The 20070-nt window shown below is 38.8% G+C and overlaps 1 protein-coding gene across 4 annotated transcripts in view; it reads left to right on the plus strand.

Annotated features, from left to right (window-relative positions):
• Positions 1-20070, plus strand: part of SEC24C (SEC24 homolog C, COPII coat complex component) — a 41377-nt gene that overhangs the window by 14288 nt on the left and 7019 nt on the right. For 2 of the 4 annotated variants that reach the window (XM_026055810.1, XM_026055812.1), the window contains 15 exons: positions 27-168; positions 1970-2148; positions 3372-3824; positions 5140-5270; positions 6555-6623; positions 8398-8509; positions 9441-9568; positions 12254-12392; positions 14429-14544; positions 15722-15846; positions 16121-16312; positions 17315-17408; positions 18597-18713; positions 19200-19370; positions 19744-19840. In XM_026055810.1, coding sequence (XP_025911595.1) covers positions 27-168; positions 1970-2148; positions 3372-3824; positions 5140-5270; positions 6555-6623; positions 8398-8509; positions 9441-9568; positions 12254-12392; positions 14429-14544; positions 15722-15846; positions 16121-16312; positions 17315-17408; positions 18597-18713; positions 19200-19370; positions 19744-19840 — 2265 coding nt within the window. The remainder of the gene's footprint in view (positions 1-26; positions 169-1969; positions 2149-3371; positions 3825-5139; positions 5271-6554; positions 6624-8397; positions 8510-9440; positions 9569-12253; positions 12393-14428; positions 14545-15721; positions 15847-16120; positions 16313-17314; positions 17409-18596; positions 18714-19199; positions 19371-19743; positions 19841-20070) is intronic. The other 2 variants (XM_026055811.1, XM_026055813.1) reach the window with 1 other exon arrangement.

Genomic DNA, 20070 nt, shown 5'->3' on the forward strand with positions numbered 1-20070 from the left:
TTTTTTTTTTTTTTTCTTCCCCTTAGGTTCGTTAAGAGCCCCTCCAACCTCTGGAGCTCCCCCTCCAGCCTCTGGAGCATCTCTTCCTTCTGGCCACCCAGTATACAGTCAGTTTGGACAAGGAGATGTGCAGAATGGGATTCCAGCCTCAGCAGCCCAGATGCACAGGTATGTACAAAAAGAACAAATCATAACAAAGGCCTAGCTTGGTAGACCTCTGCTGTCCTTTCTAGCATGATGTGGAGAAGGCCAACGGAGGTTAAGTTCGTTTTGTTTCTTGTTCCGTTTCTTAGGGGTTTTTTGTTTTGTTTTCCTGGACTCCTGTTCTTTATCACAAGTTGTAAAAAGGCATTAAAAAGATGCTGTTGAAATAATCATAGTTTTAAATCATAGCAATCATAGTTTTAAAGATGGTGAGCCTTGTCAGTTCTACTTGCTTCAGTATGAGCTGGGATTTTTTTTTACAAGTTTGTCAGAAACACGGATTATTAATGCTTTCATAATACTGCTTTTTGAAAATCTAATCTTGCTTATCAGAATGTCTTGCTCTCCCATCTGTCTGAGGGTTCTGAGTTGCTCATGAAGACAAAGTTGCTAGATTTTTCTACTTTCTTATTTTTGGTGAGCTTTGGCAAAGTATAGTAAATAGAATATGGTTAGAATAAAGCAGGCTTAGAAGGGAGTTCCACTTGAAATCATCTAGTTGAAAACATGGCTGCTTAAATGTTCAGTCTTAAATGTTAATAATTAGTTGTCAAAATTTGAAGGAGGTTCTGTACATCATTAACTCTATGCTTGAATGTTTTTATTTTGTAAAATGGCAATTGCTATATGCAGTCACTGCTTGTAGACAACCTCATTTGACCTCAACCTTACCATTCACAGTTACAGACAATCCAAGTGGTATGGAAAACTAGTCACTACAGATAGGCTATTGCTTCCCTTTGCCAACCTTATTGAACAGTCTTTTTGACACTCGAGGACCATTTACAAGTAAATTGTAGTAAAACCTGAACTTTCACAACCTGTTTTTGTCTTTTTGAACATTAAAAGTACATTGATATGCTGGGGATCTAAGACATACTAAATACTTGTTTTTTCCTGCAGTGAATGTTAACTTTATTGCTTGCTTATTGTTTTGAAACAGTATTTTGCCACAGGGATATTTGTTAGAAAATGCGACTCTGCAGATGGAAGGATGTGAGCAGATTTTAGTGACTGTGGTTGATCAAAGCCACTCCTTCAAAGGCTTGACTTTGTTTTGCAGTAGTTGTTTTCCCATATGGAACTTTCAGACTCCCATAATCTGTCTTGTTTTAATACATTTGCATGCATGTGGTGGTTGTATTCGATTCCTTGGGAGTTTGAATCTGTCTCTGTCTGGAACATGTTACTGTCTGTCGTTACTGAGTAACTCTTAGTTCTCTTCTGGGTTCTCTTCTGTCCATAGTGGATTCCTGAGTTGTCTTCGTCTAAAACTCTTGGGCATGTTCTCCAGAAAGATACAGCCATGACCTGTGGAGTGGAAGTGGCAACAGTCCTCGTTGCATAGTACTTATTACTTTAGTTGGGAGGAAAGTGGTTGTCTTTTGTTTCCTCCTGGCTAAGCTTAGTGCTATCAGCTGGAGAGTCTGAATCCTTTGAGGAAGAGAGGCTTCTTGTATCACTGTGCAGGCTGGACTGTTGCTCATTCTCTAGTCTCTGCTGCAGTATTTCTGATTTGTTGCAATCACTAAAATAGAGTTAACAAAAACATGCTATAAACAGAGTATTTGTAGTTTAAGAATCAGTGGCTCTTTTTGATGAAAGAGATTCAGATCTGTGTCATTATTTTTCAGAAACTGAGCTCTGGTGCTTAGCTTTTACTTCACATAAGTAATTGAGACCCAGCTAGCATTTAAGTGGCATGGAGAATTGTAACTGCTTGTGTAATGAGGAATCCAGTGAAGTTTCTCATCTTCCCTTGCAGGCTGCCTGCTTCTCAGCCATTTCTGCCAGGCTCGGCACCCACGCCTGTCAGCCAGCCATCTACATTCCAGCAATATGGTCCCCCCCCAGCCAGTGCACAGCAGCTCAGCAATCAAATGGCAGGGATGACAATTGGCAGTACTTCAGCTTCTGCTCCTCCCCCAGCTGGACTGGGCTATGGTGAGGTTTTCTGGCTATATGGATATGCTATTGCTTTTCATCTGTGCTAGTAATTTCATAAGAGACTTGCTCTTGTTAGGCAGTTACTCTTTTCCATATGGTGATTGTAATTCTCTGGACGTTGACGTCTGCTGTATTAAACACTAGTTTGTTTGACTAATAGGGTCACCATTGGGGAAACTGAACTGAGACTTTTGCAGGGGATAAGGCAGGCAGTACTGCAGCACGTAAGGAGGAATATTGTTGTGCTCTTCCATTACTTGACCAGATGAATCTTTACATGAAGCACAGAAACAGTCTATTCCCAAGTAAGCTATCAGAGAGTCTACATGCCTTGCTGCTGTTCCGGAACAACCTAGACAAATAAAGGGAAAGGAGTTCAGTAATTCAGAAAGGGTTGAAATTGTGAATAAGTCAGTGAAGAGTTTTGCTGGAAGTTGGGAAGAAACATGCTTATACAGGTATAAGCTGAATTTAGGCAGTGTGTTCTCTTGTATTAGTTCTAGTCCCTCTACTGTCAATAACCTGATTCTTTTTTAATAATGAGGACCAGAGATTTGTCTTAGTATGTATAAACTAGTCTTATTACACCTTGATTTTTTTTAATAAAATACTTTCTATAACCATTTGTCGTACTCTAACATAGACTTTATTTTTATAGGAAAATTAGGAATAGGGGATGCAGATTTCTCTAGCCTTTGGCAATATATTTATCTAAAATTCTCTTCAGAAGCAGTTCAGAGTAAATATACTAGATGATGGTTCCATGGTTCCATGGTACTGAAGCCACAAAGCTCAAAGCTGTTGTTGAACTATAGGCTCCAATTCATTGTGGAGTTTGAGATTCAAACTTAGTTCAGTTCAAGAGATCACTAGACAGATGTGTGATTGTTCTTGTTTTGCATACTTCTAGCTTTGCCCCTTTGTTCTGGCCYTCAATCCTGAAATGTATTCAGCTTATTTAAAATAAGAAGCTCAGGCTTTGGGAGGGAATGATGAAGGAACTGTCAAGTTTCAGATCCCTTGTAGGATCAGTTTAAGGGAATGTTCACTTCCAGTTTGTCTTTATTAAAACTGAACTGTCCATCTGAAGATGAGAAAGTGGTAGAGCTATTTTAGATGTTCTAGAGCAAATGGGGTTTGTATCTTCTGAACCATGTTTGGAAATAATTGTCTTGAGGATAGAAGCAAATGATGGTAATAACTTCTTTTCTTCTTATCAGGTCCCCCAACATCGGTTTCCCCAGTCTCAGGAAGCTTTACTGCAACAGGATCTGGTGTCTACACACCTTACACTTCGAGCCAAGGACCCCCTCCTACCAGTGTGTCTCAGGGTCTTCCTTTGGCACAGCCTCCATTTTCTGGTCAACCAATATCGACTCAGCGCCTTCCTACTCAAGTCCCTGGTTTTGCCCCACCTCCTTCTTCTACGGGGATTGGACCTTCCTCTTACCCTCCTACTACAGGTGCCCCAAGGCCTTCTCCCATGCAAGGCCCACCGCTGCCTGGGCAGACAGTTGCTGGACCACCAACATCCCAGCCTAATCATGTGTCCTCACCGCCACCTCCATCAATCATGTCAGGGCCTCACCCAGGGCCTCCTCCCATGAGTGGTCTCCATGGACCACCTCCTCCCACACATCCTCCTCAGCCAGGATACCAAATGCAGCAGAACGGTGAGTATTCTCAGTATAAGGGTTGCAAGTCAGATGTTTGTGTGCTGCATATTGAGAACTAGATTTCAGGTTTGTACCTTTGTAGACTCCTGGCTACAATTTAAAGCTTCCCTGTGCTTTTGTCTGAAGGACAAATCCAAAATAAGCAGTAGGATGTGTCGTTCTAAGCTACTTGTTGTATAGGTTTTAATCAGACTAACGTAACTAAAAGAATTCTAGTTTACTTAACCAAGAGGTTGTTTGATATTTAGTACCATAACACTACAAGAATTTGTGATCAGAATTGTAGTATGCACTTTGATTTTTGATATCTGCAATCTCATCTTTTCAAAAGTAGAGATTTGAAATCCTGAGAGCATCAGTCTCTCTTGTTTTTTAGTTTGTGGCCAGTGTTGCATATACAATATGTATGAGAAGAGTTGGGATACATTGAAAAGGAGTTGCTACTTTTCCTTCTTTAATTCACAAAACCAGACAAATCATGAAACTGTTTTTCTCCTTGTAGAACCTTTCACACTTCATGTGTGATTAGAAGTAATGAATATCAGTTAAACTTTCTGGATTATAAACAGTTTTGGCTGTTTTTCATCAAYAATATTTATAAATGGCTAGGAGAAAATAATCACCTGTAAGGATCTGGAATAAGAATCCTGTCCCCCATGCAGCTTTGCACAACTGGCCAGGTAAACTATTTGTTTAAAACATCTATCCATATTAATATGAACTATAAAAACACTGATGGGATGAATGACACAATTATTCCATAACAGATTAAAATTGTGTGAAGTAAAAGAAATAATTTCAGGCCGTTACAAAACAAAAGAAATGATCACAAATTAAACTATTGCTGTGATTTCAGACAAGCCAAAACTGCCCAAGAGAACTCTTTGCATGTAGTTCAAGAAATTGTGAACCGTTCCTTGGTTGTTTGGCTGGGTTTTTTTTACACTTTGTTAAGCAGTTCTACAATTTAGACTGAATGTTCATAGTGCTATTTACACATGATCTTAATGCAAATTTTAGTTCTATTATTCTAAAAATAGTTACGTTAATCTAAAAATATATACTTCCCTGAAATAAGTATTTCTCAAGCCCGGTTTTAAGGAGGATTGTGTCCGTTAGTTATTTATTGGATCATTGATAGAGATATACAGGTCCAAGCTGAAGCACTGTGTTAAATCTATTTAATCCTAACTAACTCAAAAGCAAGTAGATTTCTATTGCTGCTTCTTGATTGCAGGAAAAATGAGAAATGGCTAATGAGGAAATGCCTAGTATTAGTCATTTTTTAATTCTAGTGTCTCTTTCTTGTAAGGTTCCTTTGGACAGGCAAGGGGTCCGCAACCAAACTATGGAGGAGCCTATCCAGGAACGCCAAATTATGGAAGTCAACCTGGACCACCACCTCCGCCAAAACGCTTGGATCCAGATTCCATTCCTAGCCCTGTAAGCTTTCTTTGCTCTTACGAGTGTAAATCCTTCCATAGTATCTTTACATAAAATAGAATTGACARAGATCAAAGCTGAAAGCAGGTTTCTCTTTCGAAAGGACATCAGTCTGTTTGCCTGATTATTTTTCTTTTTGTGTATCCTGCTTCAGTCATTTGTTATGAACACACCAAGAAGCAGGGGTTTTTTGTTATGTGTCTTTTTTTTTTTGTGACTAAAGAAAGGCACTGCATATGCAAATCACTGCTCTAATTCCTCAGGTCTTTTTCCATATTATCTTACATTTTGGGAATCCCTGAGGGCTTTGAATAAGTTTGCTTCACCATTTCCAGATTCTTGCTTAATGACTTTCCAAAGTGAACTTATTTCTGTTTTTTAGGGGATGATTTATGAATAAGTTCAAAGTAGGGTTCCTTGTATTGCTTTTCCTTTCCCATATTCATCCTATAATCTGTCAAAAAGCTGGCTAGCTTTGCAGCCGTTAAAGTCATGACACTACTTCAGACAAATAAGGACAACTTCTCAAATTAGGGTTATCATTCTGAAGCAGGGTTCTGAGAAAGGACAAGCAGTTATGTGTAATGGTTAGTCATGATGAGTAATATTAAGACTGGTGGAATTATTGCCATTAGTCTGCTGTGTTGCTCTTTCTGCTGCTCCTGATTCTGTTCTGTCATTGTTTCAAAAGGCCGCAATCATTTGATATCTATAAACCTTTCCCAGGGTGATGCTTACAATCAGTTCACTTTAAAACTATATAAAAATAATTTAGTCTTGAATTACTGCTTAAATCTTGACTGGCGCTATTCAAAAAAAGTCATGGATTATATGTTTAGACTCCAAGTTTATATAAGTTTATATAAAGTTTATGACATTTTTAAAGGAATATAAGAAATCTTTAATTGCTTGGCTGCTTCTTTTCTCTTCCACTAAATGAGATCTCAAATGGCTTGTATCAGTTGCCTTCATTTTAGCATGTTCTTGAAGCATAAATCCCCAATTTCTAACAAAAACAAGCACGTGAGCCACTACATCTGTTAGCAATGTGTTCAGAGCCCAGGCCCGATACCATGACAAGACTGATTTTTGGGATCAGTGTATGCTATAGAAGCAGGTGTGTTTCTTTTCCTCTTGTTGCATGAACCAATGTCCAATGTATATATCTAATTCCAGTGCTGTAGGTTTGGGTAGAGAGAAGTAACACTGTTACTTTTTGTTTTATTATTCTCTTTTCTTTTTTTGTGGCACTCTTACTTTTTATTTTTTTTTTTAAAAAAAAAGCAACTTAATGAGCTGCCACCTCAGCAGAAACCCAGGCACAGAATAGATCCTGATGCAATTCCTAGTCCAGTAAGTGCTGTATATATCTGTCTACTGCAGTCTGTGTTGGTGATCATCTGTGCATGCCTGAAACCTAAACCTCACCTCACTAACCCTCCATCATTAATCCTTTATCCTTTCCTTGCTGTCTTCTGCTTGCTTTATCAAAGTGTGTAACGTAACATCACAAGAGGTTGTTAAATCTTCTCTTCTGTGATGAATGGTGGGGCAATAGAAAGCAGACAGTTTCAGAAACAGATCGTGAAGAATGTTTCCCCTTCACTGTGTCCAATCCTTAAAATATCTCCTTCATCAGATTCCAATTGGCATTTTCAGAGCGTAAGTCATCATATAATTGTCCATATGATGTGCACCATGTTAACATACACACAGCATGAACTTTTGTAGTTGTGTTTTCTACCAGTTTTGAGCAGAATTTGATTACTGTTCTTGTTGACCTGTCAGTACTGGGCTAATGCTTTGAAGTTCTAAAAGTGAGAAGTAACTATTTTATTTTGATGTTAATTCCTGATCCAAATTTTTAGTAGATTAATAAGAGGCATGGGGAGCTATAAACATTCTTTCATTATCTGTGCTCATACATAATTATTAAATTTTGAATTTGAAAATTTAATGATTATGTCTAGAGAATAAAGAAAGAAAAAGCAGCTACCTTTTGGATCGGAAGAAAAAAATAGATTAGAATTGTTATCTGCATATCACTTCTTCCTCATTTAGTTGGTCATATGGCAGGTACCAGTAGTGGTGTTGCCAACATCAGTCAGTCTGTAGATTTTTGAGATGGGACTAGATTTATTCTAGAGTGGTAACTACCCGATGCTGTTGCAGGCTTTCAGCCAGCAACTTGGAATCTGCAATGTAGAGGGTAAAAGCTCTGCCATACAAACTTTTGCATTTCATAATATACTTTGAGTAAAGGCATGTGTGTTTGGTAGCAAAATACAATCAGTAGAGCGGTTGCTAGCTTTAATGCTTTGATTCAGGCGCTGGTTTGGAAAAGGTAGTTTAAAACTGTGTATAACAACAATCTTCTGTTCTTATGCAAAATTCAGTGGGTATTTTAGTCAAAATTTTTTAATTGTTTAATGTATTTCCATGATCTTGGGTATATTTGTGTTAATGAAGAAGTTGAAATACTAAGAAATTTAAGAGTTTTTACTAGTTTTGTGAGGTTTAAGCTTGAATCATTAAGTCTGCGGCTTCGCTTTTCGCATCCCCAGAATTCAAAGCATGAACTCTTGAGCATTGGGAAGCAATGATCACTTTCACTTGAGCTTGCAAGCATCTGTCTTTAGGTTAGATTTGCACTGAATAGAAACAAATGCATATGAAAACACTGGGAACATAACACAGAGGAAAAGCAGGGAAAAGAAAAGATGTCATCTATAGGACTTCACCCTGAGGCTTACAGAAGCTTCTGATTTTAATTTAGCTAGGGCCAGTAAACAGAGGAATACTATCAGAAATTCCTTTCTTGATCTGAGTTTGGCTTTTATGAATCCAGATCAGACCTTAAAACACAGAATATGTTACTACTTAAAATACTTGGGAAAAATCACTGTTTGTGACTTCTGGTTTTTGTTGTTAAAATCATTTTATATTATTCCAAATCAAACTGAGAGGTGACTGCTTGGCAAAGCTTACTTGCTTTAGGCTTCTCATTTTTAGAGCTAGTGATGTTTGTCTCAGGTCCCTTTTTCACTACCTTATAGATACAAATCTTGTATTCTACAGTACTTTGAAACTAACCCTCAAAAGATTAACATGGTATTTTCCATCATAGATTCAAGTGATTGAAGATGACAGAAGTAACCGTGGATCAGAACCATTTGTCACTGGAGTGAGAGGGCAGGTCCCACCTCTTGTTACTACAAATTTCTTGGTCAAGGATCAAGGTAAAATATTGTTCCTTTCCTAAATAACCAAATGAAACACAAACTCCGAAGACTCAGTGACAGAACTGTCTACATCTTTAGTTTAAAAAAAAAAAAAAGGGGGGGGGAATAGGAGAAGCTGGGATGATTTCAGGGGCTGGGGATGTGCGATTTACCAACAAATTATTTTCAAGTCCTGTGTTATCTGATCTCAATTTAGATTCTGTTGAATGTTTGGCAACTAGTAACCAATTACCAAGTAAAAAGACAATTGATGTTTTCTAAGGCAGGTACTTGGAACCAACATTAGCAGGGATATTGGAAAGCAATAAATGAAGCTTCTTTTGTAGAGCTGTATCACAATAGTTTAGGACTGAAATGTGCTAGCAATATCATGTGATTTGGACTGGAAACATAGTGTATTGTTAAATCATGAGTGAGATGTCATTTGGTCTCTGGGTTTCATTGAAAAAGAGGATTTCATCCTTTTATTTGCATCATGTCTATATATACTAAAATAATTGCCACACTTTACTGTGAATTTAAGCTTAAAACCTTAGAATCCTATTTTATGATCAAGTGCTTGACTTTTCAGCTAGAATTATACAGTCAAATGTTAGAAATGTTTGAGTTAAGATTGCTGCCCACAGTATGTTTTAGTCTGCAAAAATAGTGGAACAGGAGTGCCTTATAGAGGATTAAGCTTAGATGGAGTCAGGTTGACTTCTTTTGCGTTAAGAGCTCTTACTATTTGTAGTTAATCATGAGGAGGTGCTATGTTTGGAATTCAAGTTTTACTTAGATTGACATTAATTGATTGTTTCTATGGCTTAGTCTCTACAGCTTGAACAAAATTCGAGATATCTTCAGTTGTTTTGTCTTGCATATAAACTTAACTTGTGCTGAAATGTGTGTGTGTGATTTTTGTTTTTGTTTTTTTCCCCTCCCCTAGGTAATGCAAGCCCCCGCTACATAAGATGCACATCTTACAATATTCCCTGCACCTCAGATATGGCCAAACAGTCCCAAGTTCCCCTGGCTGCTGTTATAAAACCATTGGCTACTCTACCCCCAGAGGAGGTGAGAACTGTATGCGGAGTTAAGGCACTCTGAACTCCTCAGGAGAATGCTGTTAAATGTCCACATTTAACAGACAAGCTGTTTAAATTTTGACAGAAGAAATGCTTAGCTAATGAAGACTAAATAAACATTGGTTCTCCAACAAGAATGTGGTGTTAGAGATCTGTTAGGTAGAAAAATATTGTGTTCAAAATATTTAAGATTTTGATCACCACGATAATTTAAGCCTTTTTGCATTTAGTGCCTTGGTCAGGCAATCTGTTCAAATGACCCAAATACTAGGATGATAACAAATTCATGTACTTCCAGTTCATCTCATTTTCTTTTTCACCTTACAGTACTTAAATGGCTACTAATCACTGAAATGAAGTCTTTCCTAGGAGGTCAAGCTGTGGTATCAAGCAGCACTGGTTAAGCTGGTTAAACTGTGTGGGATGAGTGACAGCACAAGACTGAGTACCAGGCGCTGCTGAACTGTTCTTGTGTTTCTGCCCTTGCTGTGTGCAGCATTTGTTTCCTAAGTGCAACGTGTGGCTAGTCTTTTACATACTCTAGTTGTTGAAGACAAAAGCTTCTAGAGTACTACAGAGCTAGAAATTCTATAAAAAGTACTTTGTATAGAGTCTGGTTACTGCTTAGTGTTAGCCTGCTTGGAACAGTGACATAAAGACAAATGTGCTTGTTGTGAAATTTGAATATATACACTGGCAGTACTCTGTGCCCTGTTAACGTTAGCATCTACTGAGGAAGGGGGACAGACTATCATCTGGATTTTTAAGTTTCTTGTGTTGTTTTATTAATGTCCCTAAACTATGGTTTGGATTTTGGAAATCTGATTGTGATAAAACTGAGTTGTCAAGTTAATTCCTGTGTTGTGGCTGGAGTTTAAAAGGAGCACAATAGGTGAATGTGGTCTCAGTGTAGAAACTGGGAGGCTTGTAGAGCTGCAAATCGGTACAAAGGAAATGTTGCAAACATCTAGCTGTTTGCTCTCCTGGTGTGCTTATGCTCTGAACAAACGCTTTTGATAGCTAGAGAAAACAAGGCTAGGATCAGAAAACTGTCCTGGAGACCAGTCAGCTTCCAGCACTAGAAAGTTCCTTATAGCAAGGGCAAACTCCCTTTGTAGGGGCCCTTCTAACAGATGAAGGCTCAGCTGTTCAGAGCGATAAGACCCTGTAAATAGAGCTAAAGCTTAAAATATCAGAAATGAGAGGATAAATGTGACTGGTGAAAATACAATATTCAGATAAATCTAGAATCTATAAAATTCAGCACCTGCTTACCAGATACAGGACCTTTGTTCTGTGTTAATGCATAGTTCAGAAAGCAAGCCTTGGCACAGTAATACTTCTTGCTTGAAGCCCCATCTGGGAGTAAGTGGTGTTAGTAACAGCTTATGTATAGTACTGTGCATGTTTATAGCACCTCTGGTAGTTCGTTTGCATGTGTGCTGTTGGGGGAGAGGCTGAGGAAAAAAAGCTTATTCTGTGGAAGCATAATACCAACATGACTTGGTAGTCAGAAAACCTGAAATTTTGTTGCCTTGAACAAGGTCGGCATGGGGTAGGAGCTGAAAAAACGCTGGCCGCGAAACCATTATACTGCAGTAAGTGACTAGTGGGGATGAATGAGAGATCTGATACATCTGTGGGCTGAAGGGGAAAAAAGTGGCTGGGGCATTTGTGCAGCTCCTGCTCAAGGAGTATGCTGTCTCTTAAGCATGATCAGAAGTTTAGGGTTACTGAGAGAATTATGCTCTCCAGTCTTTAATGTCAGAAAGTTTAAAAGCAGTAGTTGAACTTCCTTTTGAGCTAGATTCTTACGGTTATGGAAGGTGCTTTGAACTATGAATGCAGCTTGTAGCTTGCAAAAGTTCTGTCTTAATCGTTCTGAACTGCATCCTGCTCCTTCCGAGTCTGAGAAACTGCAGATGTTGCCAAGCATCTCTATTCTGTTTGGCTGCAAAAAATATTATCAGTAACAGTTTAAAAATGATATAAATACATATCAGTTTTGAGGCCTTGCTATACTATGGAGTCACGACAAGCAGAAATTGTGGATATATTCTATTTCAAGATGGAGCTTAAAAAGTAAAACTTATCAGAATTCTTTTTAAGACAATCTGGATTTAAGTTCTTGCATATATGGAATGCAATGACTGCTTTTTATTATTTTGTCAAAAGCTTGTGCAAAAGGAAAATATAAGAGGTAAAGAATTGCTTTAAAAAAACCAAACAAACTGTAATGAAATCTGAATTTTGTGTTCGCTCCTATCAGGATATCACAGCCATTCTTTGCATGGCTTCAGTCTTTTGAGTTCGCTTGGGATACGTCTGTGCTGTGCAGTATGGTACTCCTATTAGAGCTTGTGCTCCTCAGGCAGGCTACTAGATAAGGTAGTGCAGCACTGTGCAGGAATACTTGTTTGGGTCTGTGTGGGAGAACCTGTTAATGTCTGCAGCCCCCAGAGTTACACCTGTGTTAAGAGCTGGAATTGAAAAGCATCTATGAAATGTTTGTTCAGATTCCCCCCACCTTCTCCCCCCCCCGCCCCTCAGCTGCCAAAATGCTAAGTGCCATGTGATGTACAAGGAGATCGTTTTTAACTCTGCGATATGTGGAGTCGTTTCTTCCTTCATCATCATGTGACCTTTCTCTTCTTTTTTCCTCCTGCTTCCATAGACCCTTCCTTATTTGGTAGACCATGGAGAATCCGGTCCTGTCCGGTGTAATAGGTGCAAGGCCTACATGTGCCCCTTTATGCAGTTCATTGAGGGTGGAAGGAGGTTCCAGTGTTGTTTCTGCAGCTGTGTCACTGAAGGTAAGGTTTCTGCTGGAAATTGGCCTGTAGACTCTACTGGAGTGATCTTTGAGCAAGATGCAAGGAAATTAAATCTTAATCATGTGAAAGTAATTTATGACATATTGTGCTTTAACATATGCTTGTTTTTCTAAAAATACTATTATAAAACATGTTCAGTGCTCAGTTCTGAGATGCTGATGTTCAAATTGTTTAGGTGCTAATGCATTACAGTGTTCTCATACTAAACAATTTTTAACATGAGGTACTCATAATATGGTGTTTTGAGAAATTATTTGTGCTATTTTCTTGGGTATTTCAGATTTATGTTTTTCCGTAATAGACTGTTGAGAGATGAGCATCTACTCAGTAGCATGAGTTAGGATTTTTTGGCTTACAAGGCCTGCTTAGATGCTGCACAGGGATGGGATATTGCAGCTAAATGTGCTATAGTTAAATAATAGTGTTCAGTATATACCAGTTTCTTTGTTCCTCTTCTAAATCAATATGAAACACTCCMTCTTAAGCACAAGTACTATTTACTGCATGCTGTTGATGTCACGTTATCCACAGATTTGGTTTGCATGCACAGAGCAATGCAGGATACCAAAAACTACAGGTGATGGTTTGAGCGTTTCATTTGGCAGCACTGATGACTTAAGTAGCCAACTGCCTGCGAACTCTTTGTCCTCATCACCTCAGTTTATGCTGTACAGCAGTTTGTACAAGTCCATGACAAACCAAAATGAGAAACTGATCTGGGTTAGAAACAGCCAGTTTGTTTTAACTTTTTTGTTTGCTTGTTTGGTGATTTTCAGCCTGCATACATTCCCTATAGCCACTCACTGAGCAGCGGTACAAATGGCTATAGCAGCACAGTCAGCAGGCCAGGGAACAGGAGGGGTGCTAAATGACTGCTGGTRAAAGAAATGCTTGTGAAACTACAATGTAGTTGTACCCAATGCTAAAGAACAGTTTCTGTTTTCTGGGGGTGGGGGATCAGGTAATTACCTTGTACTGGATGTGCATTCAGAGAAGAGAGTGATAACTACTTATATAGTCTCAATGATACAGTTCTGTTTCCTTTCTTTTGAACTGTTGAATCTTTGAATATTTAAAATAATTTTAAGGTTGTAAATCCTGTTATTACAGATAAAGAATCTAATTTTATTCTCTTGTGGAGCTATATAGGCAGCTATACCCCGGAATACACTTTGCCACCTTAGCAATTCTGAAGGAGGGACTCTCTCATGACAGTTCTTGGGGCAGAAGGCAAATATTTTCTCTATTTTTGCAGCTGACTTTTGTAGGTGAAAACTTATTTTAATTCTCATTCTTATTAAAAAGTTTGGATCCAGGGAAGCACTTCTGCCTGTGTACTTGAACTTTATAACTCAGTGTTGCTGATATCTTTACTGGCATATCTGTAGTTTATTAAAAACTCTCATTTGTCCTACTGATGGCTGGGACCAGCACAACAGTACTGGGAGCGGGGCATGTGGCTATACTTTCAGGTTCTCCTTCTTAATGCCTTGCAACCCACTACAAGTACCCTCTATTCTGGCAAAGGGACTAGGGCAGCCTCTGCACCTGAGATTTCTTAGTAGGCTTCTCTTGTGCAGCATGGGAAGGAAAAGTAAAAGCTAGCTCCCATAGCACCCAGCTGGCAAAATGAGGAGCTTAATCTTTTGGTAAGCCTGAATGTAGGCAGTAAGGGTGAAACCAGTAGTTTATCTCAAATTCCACTGTAAGTCATTTGATAATACTTTTACAAGATGAAGTTGTATTTTCCTTTGGACTAAATCCTTGAAAAGAATCCTAAGAGCATGTTGTAGTGACTTTTCCAGTGGAAGAAGTTTGTCTGTATTCATTGGATTTAACGATGCTCTTGAATTGCTTGAATTTTTTTTTTTTTGTAATGCTTGCATGATAGCACAGAGCACTAACTAGCTTTCCTGCCATGTTATTTGGACCAGCTTTGTCATGTTAGCTCTCTAGAGACAGTGAAAGTATTAATAGTGGGTGTGTCTCTGAACTTGATATCTTTCCTTTTTCAGTACCACCTCACTATTTTCAGCATTTGGATCATACTGGTAAGCGAGTGGACTTCTATGATCGACCTGAATTATCACTGGGGTCCTACGAGTTTCTGGCAACCGTAGACTACTGCAAGGTACAGTAGTATGTGTTTATTACTGTTTTGTTTTGTTTTTTTAATAAAAAGAATCTTTTCCTAAAGTAAGACCAGGATGGATTTCATGGGACTGCCTTCTAGCTGGCAGATAATTAATGACATTGTCTTAATGTGCTCATCTGCTTACTTCCCAAAGTAAAGGAAGTCTTGATCCTACATCACACAATATTACTTTGATTCAGCTGCCTCTAATTGTTATTAATTGTTCAGAGAGCAAAAACAARACAAGTAAAAGCCCTTTGTTTACAATCCTGACTACAAAATGTGCCATTTAGCAGATAAGACAAGCTTTATGTATCAAAACTGAATTTCAAATACAACCATGCTGATTAAAAATACAGGAGTAGCCTGGAAATATGTATTGTCAGAGCTGGCTTACTTTTAAATTGAAGATTTAGATCTTACTTAACTTCTGAGGAATGGAAAAATAGGTACAAAGTGTATTAATACTCATATCTTTGCTGAAATATACACTGAGAAAATAGACAACTAATGTTGCAGCTTTATCCTAGTTACCTTCTGATGCTTCAGCTTTAGTTTGAGGTAAAGGTAAAGCCATCATCTCAATTCTAACAGCTTAAGATCCATTTTAAAACAAATGAGATGTGATCTTCCCATGTTTTTGGAAGTTCTTCAGTTTTGCTTTTGTTCTGTGTGCTCCTTCCAATATGACTACAGAGAGAGAACTGTTGACTGTTTTTTTTTTTTTTTTTTAAAGCAAACCTGATATTTAAGGAGACTTGAAAAGTTGTAGCTTTCAGAGGGGAAAATCTTTTGCTTTATAGTCAAGAAACCACATAAAACAAGTCTGGTCAGATTCCAAAATCTTGAGAGCTGCGGGAAACCTCCCTCTCTACTCTCCYGCTCTGGCCTAGCCATACAAAGGGTTGATTCAGTTGTCACTAGCCTGCTCTTCACTGAGCAATGGCAAAATTCAGCTGGGGCACGTGATACTGATCCATTTCAAGCCTAGTGTGCTTTACGTGCATGTGTTAGCTAGGCAGGGGTGGGGAAGTGATCTGAAGAACCAGTTACTGCTTGTGAGTGGAAATTACGTGCAGGCAGTTAGGGTTTTGAACAGCATTCATTTTGTCCATGTTGCAGAGCTGCTGTGGTCTGCATGCTGACATAATGTAACTTTTTCCCCCTTCCACAGAATAACAAATTTCCCAGTCCACCTGCTTTCGTTTTCATGATTGACGTGTCCTATAATGCTGTGAAGAGTGGCTTAGTGAGACTAATATGTGAAGAATTAAAGTCGCTCCTAGATTACCTACCCAGGTAGGTTTATTGTGTATTGTTGTAGCCAGTCAAAATGGGGGAAACTGTCACTTTCTCCTTTAAAATGCCCAAAGTTTAAAAGTTATTTGATGACCCTGTTAGCCTTTTGGCCCCAAAAAGGCCAGGTGGGACAGCTTTCTGGGCACCTTTCCAAGTGAAATTGCAATTTTCCTTCCTTTCATTTTTCCCTTATCCCTTATTGTGTTGGGATTACACTTTTCTGTGAAATGAGTTCACTGTCCGCTTGGATGTGAAGTATAAGTATATCTTACAGGGAAGACGACATGGAAGAATCAGCCATTCGAGTAGGATTTGTCACTTACAACAAGGTGTTACACTTCTATAATGTGAAGAGCTCACTGGCACAGCCCCAAATGATGGTCGTCTCAGATGTGGCAGATATGTTTGTGCCACTCCTTGATGGTTTTCTGGTGAATGTGAACGAGTCCAGGACAGTTATTGCCAGGTAACAGGAGGTGAATTAAGATGTATGCAGTAAAGTTCTTTTTTGATAGATTCAAATGCTGTGCTTAAAGTAACATGTTTAGCTGCTTAATTGTCATGTTACAYGCCTAGAAGTCATTCCATATATTTTAACTTCCTGTGCTGTTTTGAGATGGTACTGGCAAAGGAAGATGGGAACATTTATTGGTAAGGGTATTTGTCTGGCAGTCCAGCTTGGCAGAAGGGTATTTAAAATATGATTTAGTGAAGAAGGGCCTTTCTAGAAAAAGAACATCTAGAATGTTGCAGAGCAAAAGTTGTAAGAGTGCTGAATCACTGGCTTTAAGGCAGCTGCCTAAATAACTACACTGAGGAAACAATGGCGTCTAATTTTGGTTATGCGAAGAAACTTGATCGAATGGGATAAAGATGATGAAAACTGGAAGGAAAGGGAAGAAATCCATAAGGTGTGGACAAACTATTTAACAGGATACTTGAACTGGACCTAAACCACAGTATGTAGCTAACTAGGTTTTGAGAACTAGACTGGGCAAAGCATGTTTTTAAAGCAAATTTCTTGCCTGTTTTGTAATTCATTAACAAGCAGAAACACAAAATTGTGGGTTAAACACATTAGTCTTTGAATAGTACACAGGATGTTTGGCACACAGAGGCAAAGTGTTACTCGTCTTCCCTAAGAGTTTACTTACCAGTGCATTGAAATATATTAAAAACACAAGAATACAGAATAGCTATTAGAATAGGCATCAATTGAGGCTATACATAAGCACTGAAGAAATCAATACAGATGGGGAAGTCAATGAAGGATGACAAAGCATCAGTTTTTTCATAGATAAGCARTAAGATGCCATATACTAGAAATTACAGAAATCCACAGAACGAGTGGACACATTAAGGGCTTCTGTTTAAACCACCTCAGTCTCATAGGTCACTGGCTGCAGCTCTGGGTTTACCAGTTGAGTTGAATCTTACTGAATTCTTTCTTTTTTTTGTTCTTTGCCAGTTTGCTGGACCAGATCCCAGAAATGTTTGCAGACACAAGAGAAACAGAAACTGTTTTTGCACCTGTGATTCAGGCAGGGTTGGAGGCACTGAAGGTTTGTAAATTGCTTTGTCATGGCAAGTTGTTTTAAAGTCTGAGTACTCAGAATTTCATATTCTGTTAACACACACCAGTAAGAGAATTCTAAAGCTTTTTATAAGTCTCCTTGTGGTAGATGCACTGCATGTAGGGAATGCTTGGTCCATTCTTCAAGTGCATGTACCTCTGATTCTTTGTAGTTGGCTATCTGTTCTCTACCCAATTGCCTAATCATTTTCACTCAAAGTACAAGGCATGTGACTTAATTTCAGTGACCTGGCTGTACTTGGTTTTGGACAGTTTACAGAACCTACAAAAAAAGACCCTCTGGCATTAAACCCAGGGACTGAACTCTGTCATGTCTCATTGAGAGAATTCTGTAACATGGTGTTTTTCTAAGCCTGTGCTTGAGCTCTGGTGTAATCTTAAATAAAAGGAGATGTCATCTGTTGAAGTTCCCCGCACCAGTGTGCTAACCAAGTAAATCTTTCCTAAGGGTCTTCTGTTCCAGTACTTCATCCAGAGCATTGCATGTGTGATCCARCTCAAACTTGTGTGTAGTGATTGAATTCACTGTCCGTATGATTCCACCCAAACCTGATTGTATTGCTTTGTTTTAGAAGACTCTCTTAATCAGAGTTCTCATGATAGATGACCCCTTTGTTCAGTTATGTCAAGAAATAGTAGTAATTGATCATTTCATTTGTGCACTATATGTGTCAGAGAAAACCTACTAATCATTGACTAGTGTTCACATAGGTTATTGATTTAATTATCTGTTGAAGCTCGGGTCCCAAAATCCTTTGCTGTTTGACAGTTCTCCTTTCCCACAAACTCGGTAGCTGTTATTCAGAGAAGAAAGTAATCCTTAGCTCATTTGTGCAAAACCTTCTGTAGCTGAGTCCTGCTTCAGAAAATTGACTGTCCTGTTTCTCCTTGGAGCCAGGCCCTTTCTCTGCCATGGAACTAGCAAAGGTCCAGTAGAACTGAAACTTGCTTCTCTGTAACTGATCAGTAGGCTGTGCTTCAGGTGTTGGGTACCACTGACATAACAAAGTGGCCATTGAACCACGTGTCTGAGATAGAGTGCCTTCCTGACATAAAGAAATGAAGCAGTGAAAATGCAGATGCTGTTGAATTCGAATTCCTCTTACATTTTTTATAGATGTTTCCAACCTGTGCAATTTCACCCCCTCTCCTGCAGGCAGCCGAGTGTGCTGGCAAGCTCTTCATTTTCCACACCTCTCTGCCCATTGCAGAGGCCCCAGGGAAGCTGAAGAACAGGGATGACAAGAAACTAATCAACACAGACAAGGAGAAGGTAATAATGATTTGCGTGGTGCTTACAGTGCAGGTCTATATTATACTCCTTATGGATAAAATAACTCTGAAATTACTTTGAAAGAATGAGAAAGGTAGAAAGTAATGTAACCATCGTGGCTAACTAATCTTTTCATATTGCATGTTTGTCTTCCGCTCTCAAGCAAAGCTGAGTAGACACGACATTGCAAGGACAACTGTGATATGAGAGCAAGGAGAAGTGTAGAGCTGAAGTCTTATATGGGAGAAATCTGTATACMTTTGCTAAACTGAATATGCAGAACTTGCTTATAATTGAAGCAAAAGGCATTTTAGTTTTCAGGACATTATACAGTTCTTCAAAGGCAGGGTCAGGAAGAATTTCAGTGACTGCTTACCTTGAAGGGAGACTCAAAGTATAAAAGTGTATTGACTATGATTGTTACTTGGGTCTCTTTCCTTTTTCCTACCACCAACTTTTGATCTGATCTCTGATTTCCTTTCTTAGACTTTGTTTCAACCCCAGACAAGCTTCTACAACAACTTGGCCAAGGACTGTGTGGCCCAGGGCTGCTGTGTGGATCTGTTCCTATTTCCAAACCAGTATTTGGATGTGGCAACACTAGGGGTAGTAACTTACCAGACAGGAGGCTCCATTTATAAGTATGCTTATTTCCAGGTAAGAGCCTTGTGGAGTCAGGCTGCTCTTTGATCTGAGTAAGACTTATTGTTTAGTTACTAGCTCTTTTATATGGTGTGAACCACAGTGAGCAAGTCCATCTTTGGAACTAAGCTGCTACTTGAATTTCTAGATTGTCATCAAAAACAATTGTTAGCTTTATATCTTTATACAAAATGTCTATTAACAAAAAAAAAATGCTATGCTGTTAACTTTTTGTATGATACCAAATTAGCAGGACACTGAGCCCTACATGACAGCTGATTTTAGAGTAAGGCTGCAGGAGATTATACCTGTTTTTAAGTTACTTGATGGCCTATAGAACAGCTCTGATTTATGAAGTGTGAAACTTGAATTATTGCTTGTGTTCTAGCTGGAAACAGACCAGGATAGATTCCTGAATGACTTGAGAAGAGATGTCCAGAAAGAAGTGGGATTTGATGCTGTGATGAGAGTGCGTACCAGCACAGGTGGGTCTTAGCATGACTTGWGTCTTAATAAACTGACAGCTTCAAATATAGGGTATGGGATGTAACAGATGTTTCCATCATTTAGAACATCCTGAGACAAGGCCATGCAAAAAGCTGTCTTAAAGCTTTGATTTTTGTCAAAACCGAACAAAGATCCCTGCTGAGAATTTGTCAAGATAATTAAGTGTCCCTGATGATAGGATTTTCAGGGCTTCCAAGGCTGTCTTTTA

Source organism: Apteryx rowi, unplaced genomic scaffold (genome assembly GCF_003343035.1).
Source record: "Apteryx rowi isolate R43461 unplaced genomic scaffold, aptRow1 scaffold_126, whole genome shotgun sequence".
In the NCBI taxonomy this organism is placed as follows: Eukaryota; Metazoa; Chordata; class Aves; order Apterygiformes; family Apterygidae; genus Apteryx; species Apteryx rowi.